We start from the raw sequence: 12,049 nt of genomic DNA, 5'->3' as shown, positions 1-12,049 counted from the left end.
GTACAGGCTTATAATTCATCTCAGTGGCCACACACAACTCAGATGATGCTCACGATGATGGGGTTCATTAGAGATATTAACAGGTTACAGTTCGGGTGAGAAATACTCTGGCTACAGTTGTGCAGTCGGGACAGTAGCGTCTCTGCTGTGCCCGCGGCCTCCTTGGGCAGTGTTGCAAAGCTCGTTGGAGGCACGCCAGTCTGTGTACGCTGGACTCCACGCCAGCTGTGGGGTTAGCAAACCTAGTGTCCTCTGCTCAGAGCCCTGAGGCACCCCGCCCCACAAGCCAGCCTCCTGCCCCAGCTCTGTCCCGACCTCTGGCTCCTGGCTTTGCTGTCCCTCCTCTGGCGTCATAAATGTCTCCTGGATCAAGGAAGTCCAGTGTTCACGGATCTCGGGGTCCACTGCTTGCTTTTCTGCCTTGCTGGTAGTGAGCTCCCCTGTTGCTGCTTCTGAGATGGCTCATTTCACCCCCCAGCAGGATGGCAAGCACCGTTACCCCTGTGGACACTCACTCACCGCTGAGTCATGTAGTCCGGTCAGTATCTTCTCCCACCTTCTTACCCAAACCTAGGAGGCAAATGAAGATCATTCGGTGGATTACTTCAAAGGCTATGGTTAGAAGAACCATATGAAATATTTCGCTGTCTTGCACCACAATGATGAAAAATCAAGAAACGGTTTTTACAATGACAGAAACATTCTTTGATGGCTAATAGGGGTGCAGGGAGAAATCATTAACTGGAACATAGAAGCATATTGACTTAGGTGTAGAAAGACACAATTCCATAGGAAAAAAATAATGGCAGTGACGTGTCTTTAAATAATGCAGGAGGAAATTCTCAAACATGCAAGTCCTCTGCTCGGGAAGCCTTTGTTTCTGCTATAGGAAACAGTGGAGTGTGTGTCTTGAGATTCTACTCGACTTCCATTACCTGTAGCTCTGGGCGCCGAGTGATTTTGCAAACACTTTAGATGTAATACTTACGTGGAGGCTAGCTGCTGCAATTGAATTGTCACTGAATCAGAATCCATTTGATGGTGGTGGGTTCGGTGGTGGTGGTGGTGGTGTTTAATGGGAGGGGGCGGGTGGAGTTTGGGAAGAAAGGTTAGATTATATATAATAGGATCATTTTGCTAACATGATATCTTAAAGTGCCAGTGTTTTGCAAATACAATTTAAGCATAGACTAGCCATAAGTCACTTTTTATGTCTTAGTATCGTACCCAAGTCCTGTTCTCCAAAGGAGAAAATTGTAAACATAATGAAGTTTTTTAAACCGTGTTTATCAATTCTCAGCAGTTTTTAAAAGAATCTCCTTCCAAAGTGAATTCACAGTCAATATGGCAACTTAATTTTATTTTTATAGGTTCAGAGTGACTGTGTCCATAGTTTATTTTCTGTTGTTTTGTGTAGCCCGTGCAATATTCATCTCTGTTTTTTAACTAACACGCCCCCTTTCTTCCTCCTAGGAAGCTGATAAAGAGCCGTTTATTAAGGTAGCTGCAATTGATAATGGTCTGGCATTTCCATTTAAACATCCAGATGAGTGGAGAGCATGTAAGTTTCTTGGACCCTTCCAGGGATTTCATAGTGACTCCTTTTCCAGAACAGAAAGGAAACATTATGGCTATCTATCCAGGTGGCAGAGGAAGACCTGGGTGGGTGGAGTGTACTCCTCCATCCGGGTACTCTGCTAAGAAGGAGGGGTTGAAAGGAAGACGTTCACACTTTGTTTACTGATTGTTATAACATCATAGAAACGTTTATTAAAGAAGATTATCAAAACGAGGAGCTACTGTTTCTCAACATATCCACCTATGAAGGCTGCCTGCTAGCCCTTCCTCCAAGGAACACTGAGCTCATCGGCTTCCACCAGGTCAAAATGGCAGCATTTGCACCCTCGAGAGACGTGAATCATATTGCTTTGCAATGTTCTTTGGGTTTGGGGAACCAAAAAGCAAGCCGAAGGGGCAAGATGCGGGCTGTTAGCGTGCAGCAATGTTTCCCATTAAAATTCCCTTAGAACAGCCCTAGCTCTTCTGGAAGAATGGATGGGGAAGCTCCCAGGCAACTTTCCAGGCCTTTATGTCACCCCATGCGGTTTTCCATTTTCTGAAAATGTCTTCTCAGCCAGCCCCTGGCCTCGGAAGCCACCATCAAATCAAAAGCCACCGATTGGACTGAACCCCTTTTTTCCCCACTGACCTTCCATAGCAGAGGAACAGGAAAAAGATTTGTTCTGGTATACATAGCAGGGCCACTGTGGGTGGGAACTGACTCGCCAGCACCCCACAAGAACAACCTGTGCGACTTTCGTAGGAGGAGTTTAGTAGCTTTCCAGGTTCTAAAGCACATAAAACATGCACAAATGATCTGGTTTTGTATTGTGGCTGAACTGTATGTCAACGTAGGGGGTACAATTCACCTGCAACACAACTTCCCCCTGCCTCACTCTTCCTGCCCAGCACCCCACTTCCTTTCGTGAGGAGGGCTTTACCTGCCTGATCAGCCTCTTCTGTGTTTGTGGGTCGAAGTCTCCATGCATCAAAGGCGAGCCTGTTTTAGAAATGATTTCCCTTAAAACATGGGATCATGCATTTTAGATAGATGACAATAAAGGCTCACATAACAATGTTCATATAATTAGAAAGAAAGATCTCCTCTAGACCCATTGAAGTAATTGGGGGTTAAATGAAATGATGTCTGGAATTTGCCTTAAGATCCTAACAGAAGGGGTGGAAAAACCCAAAAGGGATAAAGGAAGAAAATTTTACAAAATTTAAAAATCGCTTGATGCGGTTATTGGGAAGTGTGTTGCACTTATTTTTCTCATTTTTGTATATGTTTAAAATAATGGGAATACATTTTTAAAGGCTTCATATAAAAACCAGACCCACTGCCGTTAACTTCTCCTCGTGACCCTCATAAAGGGTTTCTGAGACTAAATCTGTACAGCAACAGATAACCTTTTCCTCCCGAAGAGAGGCTGATGGGTTTTGAACTGCCAACCTTAAGGTTAGCAGCCCAATGCATAACCCACAGCACCACCAGGGCCCCTGCTTTTCTTTCATTCTTGCTGTTCATTCATAAGCTTTTGTGTTGTTGACACTATCCCCGAAATTTTTCTATGAATAAACACTGACCTTTTTATTTGTACTAATTTTCTTGCATTTTCAGAGCATTTCCTTTTGAGGCTGAGAAATAAGGCCTGTTCTTTTATGGGGCTGGCCCGGGGAAGGGAAATGGCATCACAGCTTTAAGGATAGGTTGGGAGAAAAGAAGAGCATCCTTCGCTGTGGAGTGCGCATCTCCCACCGTGTGCAGGGAGATGGACAGCGGGGAGAAGGGGAGGCTCTAGCCCAGGCTGCCTTCTCTTAGCTTCCAGAAAGAGAGCCACAGGGCCCAGCGGTGACGCCCATTCCCCCGAAACGTAGGATCTCTGTTAGAGTGCTGTGATCGGAAGCCCCATCCTTCCTTGCAGGGGTACACGCACACCTCCTTTCCGACTCATTCTAGTAGGAGCACTGGATCGGTGGCACGCCTTCTTGAGAGAGAGAGAGAGAGAAGAGCCACAGCTCTTTAATCTCCCAAAGCTGCTCACCTGCTTCTCAACCTGTGATGGACGATGTTAAACCATCTTCTGCCTCCAAATGGGCAGGCAGTTCTTAATGCTTTGGACCTGTGCGGGGCGAGGAGACCCCAGCCGTGGTATTTGAACAAACTGGACCTGTGAAAGAACTGTAGGCGGTCCTCAGTTTCCAAACCCAGGAGCCAGATGGATCCACAAAAATGTTTTCTGATCATGACTGATGATCCAAACTTGCACTCTTTACTCCCGAAAACTCAGAAACCAAAATGGTGTAGGGAACAATTTACCGTGCCTTACCATCTGACTCCGTTACCCAAACACTCGCTCTCCATACTTGCAGCCAAATCATTGGGCTGGCCAAGGAAAGCGTATTCCGATCCGGTCTCCTCCTCCTCTGGTTTTCGGTGTTGGTTTTTGGAGGGGAGGGGATGGGGAGAACCTAGGAATTGTAAAAGGAATGAGGATCTTTTTGTCCTAAATAAATCTTTTCCTCCCTCTTGAGTAGCATGCTTTTTCCTCCCCATTAGATCCATTTCACTGGGCGTGGCTTCCTCAAGCAAAAGTTCCTTTTTCAGAAGAAACAAAAAACTTGGTTCTGCCCTGCATTTCTGACATGAATTTTGTGCAGGATTTATGTGAAGACCTTTATGAACTTTTTAAGGTAAGCCATAAATGTAATCATTACAGAGACTGAAAGAAATCTGAGCTAGGAAAATTCCTCAGAAGAGCCAGTTTTATAATTTGCTGTTTCTGGGCCTGCTGATGGAAGGGGAAGTCTTACTTGCCGGGAGCATAAATTCGGAAAGCTCCACTTGCTCCTTCTTCTTTGACGTGAGAATCCATCAGGATGCGGGACAGCTGTTTTCTCTGACACTGGTTTTCACACAATTACCTTTTTCAGTCATAATACGTCTGCAGGCACTCAGTTCTCTTACACAATCCCAACCCAGTGGCCAGAAAGTCTCCTTCAATCCACTTCTAGCATAAGCTTCAGAATAAATAAATTATTCTGGTGACTCTCAGACCTACTGAAAAGACATCAGTTAAATACACATTTCTCATGTTATTTAATCAATTGGGAAAGGTGGTTTAGGAATGGCTTGTGTGCTAAGTTGAAGAGTGTTTAAATTCTTGTTTCAGAAATCTTGGTATTTGGAATGACCTTGTAAATTTTTTTCTCCCCCTTTCTGTGATAGACGGACCGAGGGTTCCACAAGACTACCTTCGAGAGCCAGATGTCTGTGATGAGGGGACAGGTAGGCCGTCCTTTGCTGATCCTGATCCTTGAGAAGCAATAGTTCCTTCCACTGTGAGCAAACCAAAACCAATGCCATCACCTGCCAGTCAATTCTGACTCACAGTGACCCTATAGAACAGACTAGAACTGCCCTGGGGGTTTCCAACATGGTCACTTTTTACAGATTTAGAAAGCCTCCCTTTTTCTCCCTTGGAGTGGCTGGTGGTTTCAAACTGCTGACCTTGGGGTTAGTACCCACCTTGGTTCTTCCAACACCAGTAAGAATCAGAGACTGCTGCTGCCCGGGAAAGGTTTGCTTCCCAGGAGTGCTCAGTATCAAGAGCTGGGCTTGCCCAGGATCTGAATCACCCAGTATCCTGAAGCCTGTTAGTGCGGTTGGGCTTTACGTTGAAACTCGTATGTGCATCGCTATTGAATTGCCTTTTCCAAACCAATGAAATGCATAGCATGCATATTTTACATATTACCAAATATCTGAAGAGAGAGTCTCTTAGCTCTAAAGCCCTTAACAAGGAATCATTCAACTTTTATTTTCTCCGAGCAGAGCTTAGAATAGGCTCTAAGCCGTGTATTGAGCAGAATCCATATTGATGTTCAGGTAGAAATTCAAAGAGTAACTTTTCTCATGAAATGTACGATAGCTTATGTTTCCTGCGTTTATGCTTCCTGCCGTTGAAAAGCAAGCTTTTAAGTTAAACTTTATTTAAAATGGCTACTTCCCCCCAGTTCTCTAACCTACTTGCCTTGGGTTCTGGAGAAGCAAAACCAGGACACTTGTGTGTCTGCAGAGAGAAGCTCCTATTAAGGAAGGGGTTGATATCACGGGTAACCCCCGCCCCACCCGGGCTGACATCTGTGGGTCACATGCAGGGCTGAAGGCCCTTCCCTACTCACGAGGTTGCCGGAGAGAACCAGGGACAGGCAGCAGGAGGTCAGACCTGGCAGCAGCCACGATGGGCCACAGACGAGGCGAGGCTGGACAGTGACAGATGTCAAGCTCACATCAGCAAGAAAAGAGGGCAAATGCCCCCCCCCCCCAATGGCACTCACTTCTCCCTAGCAAGCATGCTACCCCCCGCAGAGGCATCCTTAATGCTGTGAAGCTGGGCTGTGCCAGGCAGGGAGCCCCGCTGTCACGGTGCAGCACCAAGCCAGGTTGACAGCAGCCTGATGGTCACGCCCGCGGCCTGGGATTGCACAGCACGCTGATCTCCTCGTCCTTCGCCCTGACTTAGTGTTAACGTGTATGGACCCCCGCCCCTTGGTGACAGAGAATGTGTGTCATCGTATCCCCAGACCCTAAAACCCAGTTCCTAGTAGTGTGTTGATTGGATGACTAGCTCCGGCGGGTACTTGGTTAAATTCAGACAGTGTGGACCAAGATGTGAGTCAGCTGTTGTTGAATGGAACCTGTAGAGCCCCACACCCTTTGGTCTGTCCCTGGGCAGGGGCTTATCCTAGCATACGTTAAAGTTAACAACTAGCAAAAGGTATTTCTAATTGTACACATATAGCTCTATGTAAATACACATATCCCACCCACAGCCTGCTGCTGTCCAGTTGAGTCCAGTTCGCAATGACCCTTTACAACAAAATAGAACCAACTGCCCATAGGGTTTCTGTAAATCTACAGAAGCCGGCAGCCCCATCTTTCTCCCCCAGAGCAACCAAACTCCCCATACTCCCATCGGTTCTGTGCTCACTCACAGTGAGCCTTTAGGACAGGGTAGAACTGCCCCTGTGGGTTTCTACACTGTAACTCTTCACAGGAGTAGAAAGCTCCATCTTGCTCCCGATGATCAGCTGGTGGTTTCGAACTGCTGACCTTGTAGATCGCAGCCCAATGTGTAACCGCTACAGCACAAGAGCCACTATAGTGCAACCAGTGGGTTTAAGTAGCTAAGTTTTATGTTAGTAGCCAAGTGCTTAACTAGAGTTCCTTAAACACGCACACACACACACACACACACACACGGGCTTCAACAAGTATGTGAGAAAATTCCAGTATAATCTCATTTTGCCACAACCATACACACTTGCTGTAGGTATTTCTCATCACCTTCTCGGCTGTACTTAAGTAAACAGAATCACAGTTATGAGTGAGTGGTTATGATAATATAATACTAATAATGTCTGTGAAGAACGGCTCTTTGCCTCTTTCCAGCTGGTGAAAGCTCTGCTCTCCTCTCCCCGCAGATCTTAAATCTCACACAGGCGCTGAGGGATGGGAAGAGTCCTTTGCAGCTGGTGCAGATGCCCCGTGTGATCGTGGAACGAAGTAAAGGTGGCGGGCAGGGGCGCATAGTCCACCTGGGCAACTCATTTACGCAGACTGTCCACTGCCGGAAGCCTTTTTTTACCTCCTGGTAGCAGATGTGAGAGTGAGAGGAACAGACTTTATCTCTGGGTTTGCCTTATTGTGTGCCAACTTTATAGTGAGGTAGATATGCTCCTGAGAGCACCCGTTGCCAAAGCCTCAAGTAATTTTAAAAAGTTATATTTGAATGTAATCAGATGTTTACAGTGTGTGTGTGTGTGTGTGTGTGTGTGCGCGCCTGTGTGCGTGTGGTGTTTCTCCAAATAATAAATTTCTCTTTCAGGGAAGAAGTGATTTATCTCCTATAATTGTATTTTTGTAGAAAAAAAATGTGTACTTTATGTTGCTGATGTTCTTTTCAAAGGTAATTTCATAGTTGCCTCATGCTGGACTAAGTCTAATGACTTCAGCATTCCAAGACGATACAGAAGGTTATTTGTTGCCTCCAAACAACTGACTTTTTTACGTCCTGTCTATGCATTTGAGAGAACACGGCCTTTGACCATGAGAGTGCCTCTGTCTGAACCTGCTCTGTTGACCTTGAATAGGGTAATTGCTAGAAAACCAGGTTGGAAGACAGCAAAGTTGCCTTAATACAAACAGCTGCTATTTTACAACTTGAATCAGTGGCCCTCGAGAGGGTTGACATTCAGAACCAGAACATGACAGCTTGGCTAGGTACCAGGAGGCCATTCTCTTGTTCTGTACCTTAGAATATTTCTGGTGAATTATTTTGTTGTGGGTGGGGGCGGGGGATGCGTCTCACCCCCACTTTTTGAAAGGAAACGCTGGCAGTTGAAGGAGTGATGTGACGTGAGGGTCAATTGCCAGTGTTTTGAAATTCCAAAATAGTCCACATTAAAAACCCCTTTTGGGATTTTTGCAGAGGGTTCAATACTCGATCAATCGGTACTTCAGAGTACTGATCCTGATCGGTAGGTAGGTAGTTCCTCGGTGCTTCACTGAGAAGGAAGCTCTGCTCCCAAGCCCATCTGGGATTGCATTTTGGGGTCAGGACGTAACCTCCGGCAGCGTACAGGATATTATAGTTGGTAGTTCAATTGCAGTTAACTTCGATGGTCCACCCAAATCAGAGGGGAACGTGGCAGAGATCACCCTAAAGTCATTTGTATGTGTCGAATTTATGATAGTGTGCCATTTTGAAGATCAGGATGTGGTGTACTTGTAACTCAGTAACTGTGCGCGGTGTTGCCATACACGCCGATGAGACCATGGCGGCAAAGAGGAGCCTCTTGGGACTCAAATAAGGGCATCGCCCGCACGAGCGTGGATGCTGTGCTCTCCCGTTTGTTCCGTAAGCTTGCTGATGGGCATTCTTTTTGCTGCGGCCTCTTCCCCCAAATTAAATATTACTGTGTAGTAGGAAGTACTTGCGTTGGGGCAGCAGCCCGCTCTTGAGTCCTCCCGTCTTCTCGTCTTTCTCTTGGTCTCCCTCCACGCATGGGCGGAGGACGTAGCAAAACTGCTGCCCGTGGGGACCCTCACTGGAAGCCGCGCCCCCTCCCTTTACCCCCGCACAGGGATTTCCTGATCGCGGGAAGCCTACGGGAGACTCAGGACGGAAGTACTGTGGGAAGATCCATGCGGGCAGCCACGGGCGGCGGGGGCGTCTAAGTGTTCGTGGGACCAGCGCATGATCTTTGCCGCCCATCTGCCCAGGAGCTTTCGGAAGCCCCCTCGCTCACGTGCCTTTTGCCCGTGTCTTAAAGGAACTTGGTGGCAGGGATGTGGGCTTGGCCTCCAGAAACCCTTGTTGCATTTTTAACCCTCCCGTCTCCACTCTTGAGTGGCTACACGATTTTCATTTGGATCCTCGAAAACTTGGCAGATGGCTGCTGTGTTTGACCCTGAAATGAACTGGTAGGGAAGGTGTGCCAGCCAGGCCAGAAAGGCGAAGAAAGGCGGGGCTGGTTTAGAACGGACCACAACTCGGAGTGCTTCGCTTGTGTTTTGCAAACTTTGACAAATGTCATTCTAAATTATTTAAATGGTGTGTTAACTTACCCTTCCCCCCCCCCCACCATGAGTGTATTTATGTGTAATATCAGAGTAAGCTGCAGGTAATAGAATCATTATCTCAGGGGGAGACTCCCCTGGGTGGGGCTGTAAGTTGCCTATTTGAAATGTTGTGAGCACGCTTAGCTTTGTAAATGTGGCCAGACCCCCCCTTCTTGTACCCTGACTTCCTGTGGCGCTGGTGTAGTTTAATCCTTGAAAGCAAGATTTCACTGAAACCTTTCTCACTGAAGTTCCCCCCCCCAGTTTTTATTAATGATTTGCTGCCTTATCACCCCTCTCCTTTCCCCCTCCCAAAATGTGTCAGCAGTTAAAGACTTTGTGAAAACATGCTTTGCAAACTTGAAAAAAAACTTTTTCGATTAATCTTTTTTTAAGCACTGTACAAATGGAATTAAAACCTTGTTTTTTTAAAAATAGTAACTATACTGCCGTGTTCTTTGATAAACTGCCATCTTCGTGCCTCCTGTAGCCAGAAAGACGAGGGGACAAGCACGGAGAGCTCTGTTTGAGAGGCTACTTTTCTCTGAGTTGCCTGGGCAGCAGCGCGGAGTTGTGGTGCAGGTGATTGGTGCACCTCCACGTTGCCACGCCTCTCTTCAGGGTCGTTGGGGCCCTTGCGACCGAGTTCTGGCCAATGAGATGTGAGTCCGAGTGCTAGCCTTGACTCAGGCTGGCCAGTGACACCCCTCCCCTGAAGGACCCATCTCTTGCCTTCCCATCTGGCCGTGAGCAGAAACTGCAGAATGGAAGCTGCCTGGGCCCAGGAGTCGCTGTGTGGAGAGTTTTTAGGTGAGCCCTGTGATTCCATCCTCCGCTGGGGACATGAGCAAGGAAGAACTGCTTTAGCCACTGAAGTCTTGAATTCCTGAGGCATAGTCAGCCCTACCCTGGCTATTAGGATGAAACGTAGAGAAATCTAGGTGTTAACATGAAAAGTTCAAAGGCCAGTGGTCAAGTGGGAGGATGGCAGTGGGCATGGCATGATTTTTTAATCTTTCCCAAATCCTCCATGAACTAGAACAGCAAAAGACAAAAACCCAGTGACTGCTAGCTTCACTTTAAGACGGCAGCAGAAGTCACATGGCAGCTTTGGAGGAACAAATAGATGGATGATAAGAGGGGCACCTGATGAGCCGAAGGACCAAAGATCCCGTTTACCAACGCAGGGTCCCCCAATTGTGATGGGAATCAAACTGGTAGATCCAAAGGCCCGTCAGGGCTGAGTGAGTTCTGGCCAGCATCTATCGACAGCTGCTAATGGGCCTGCACAGAAAGAAGGATGCGAGCCCCAGGCAGGTAGCCTTCGGTGTTCTCAGAACGACATTGTTAATCATTAAGCCTTCTGCTAGCAAGCTGCTTCTGACTCAGAGTAACCCTCCAGGCAGAGTACAGGTTTACTTTAGTGAGATACACATCGCACTGCTAAGATTGGAAGTTCAAACCAGCCAGCCGACCGCTCCACTGGAGAGCAGCGACACTGTCTGTTTCCATACATGTTCAACCTCTCAAAACTCAGAGGACTAGTTCTGCCCTGTCCTGTAGAGTCACTCTGAGCCAGAATGGACTCTGTGGCAATGAGGGAAGATAGCAGCTCCACCCTGTAGGATTTCTAATGTAAGCATTTGTGAAAGCAGAATACCCCATCCTTGTCCCAAGGAGCTTCTGGTGGCTTCAAACCACTGGACTTTGGCTCAAACCACTAACCGCTGCAGCACTTCATTAGTCATTGGCAAATGCGAACATAAGCCAGAATGAGTAGTTACACACACTCCGGTCATACCACTGAGCCATTCCACTTCATAGGGCTTGCCCAGCATAAAAGCAAGCCTCCACGTAGACCTGCTGCTATTCGGGGCCCTCAAAGCTCCAACTCAACAGCCCCGTGCCATCTTCACAGTTGCTCACGTTTAAGCCCATTGATGCAGCCTCTGCATCTCAGGTCTTCCTCATTCTCAGAGGACCTTCCCTAGAGGACCCATGATGTCCTTTACCAGGGATGTAACTGCCATTTTTAAAAAGCCCAGATGGGAAATGGCCCAAATGCCCTTCCACAGGTAAAGATGACAAAATGCCCATCTATCCAGACACTCAGAGCTGATCCAGCACCATCATGAACCTCAAAGCATGCTCAGTCCAGACAGCAGACTGTAGGGCCCCATCGGAATCTGATTCTCAACTGAAATGAATCTGTCAGAGCAGGCAGTGCAGTGGCTGCCTGGGGCCTGAGGCGGGTTGAGGGATGGATGGCGAGGAGGCAGAAGGGAACTTCTTAGGAGGGTGGAAGTATTCGGTCTCTTGGTACTGGGCCAGTCTTACAGGTGAGTACACTTGTCAAGGCTCATCGAATTTCACCACTGTTAGCCAATTCTTCCTAAAGTAATAAATTACAAATTACCCTCTTATTCCTATCACATTAGGGGAAAATTGTAAGTCTGGGAACTGCTGGTGCCCATGTTTTCGGAGAGAAATACTTGCAAATCCCCTGCGGTTGTAATTGCCCAAGAGAGACCCACAAAGGTGGTCAAGGTTGTGGCATTTGCGATACTGGAAAATCAGGAACCATCTAAATATCTTACCAGCAGGAAAATGGATACGTCAACTGGTAGCCTCAACTATAGAAGACTAGAGCAGGGGCCCTGGTGGCACTCTGCCTGCTAACCACAACGTCAGTGGTTCAAACCCACCAGCTCTTCCCAGGGCAAAAGAGGAAGCTCGCTGTTCCCATAAATACTTACAGCCTGAAACCCTATACAGAATGGACTCCATGACAGGGCCTTGGGGTAGAACGGTGAATGACGGGTACAGTCTTAAGTGTATACACAGATATCAAAACAATACTAA

At 47.3% G+C, this 12,049-nt stretch overlaps 1 protein-coding gene across 2 annotated transcripts in view; it reads left to right on the top strand.

The window, feature by feature from the left end:
• PI4K2B (phosphatidylinositol 4-kinase type 2 beta) overlaps positions 1-9,622 on the top strand; it is a 30,448-nt gene extending 20,826 nt beyond the window's left edge. For both annotated transcript variants that reach the window (XM_075544472.1, XM_075544473.1), the window contains exons 7-10: positions 1,474-1,561; positions 4,121-4,254; positions 4,790-4,849; positions 7,048-9,622. In XM_075544472.1, the coding sequence (XP_075400587.1) occupies positions 1,474-1,561; positions 4,121-4,254; positions 4,790-4,849; positions 7,048-7,221 (456 nt within the window). In that variant the 3' untranslated portion in view covers positions 7,222-9,622. The remainder of the gene's footprint in view (positions 1-1,473; positions 1,562-4,120; positions 4,255-4,789; positions 4,850-7,047) is intronic.
• Positions 9,623-12,049: the final 2,427 nt, after the last annotated feature.

Source organism: Tenrec ecaudatus, chromosome 3 (assembly GCF_050624435.1).
Source record: "Tenrec ecaudatus isolate mTenEca1 chromosome 3, mTenEca1.hap1, whole genome shotgun sequence".
Classification (NCBI taxonomy): domain Eukaryota; kingdom Metazoa; phylum Chordata; class Mammalia; order Afrosoricida; family Tenrecidae; genus Tenrec; species Tenrec ecaudatus.
This window is presented reverse-complemented; position numbering and strand designations above follow the sequence as displayed.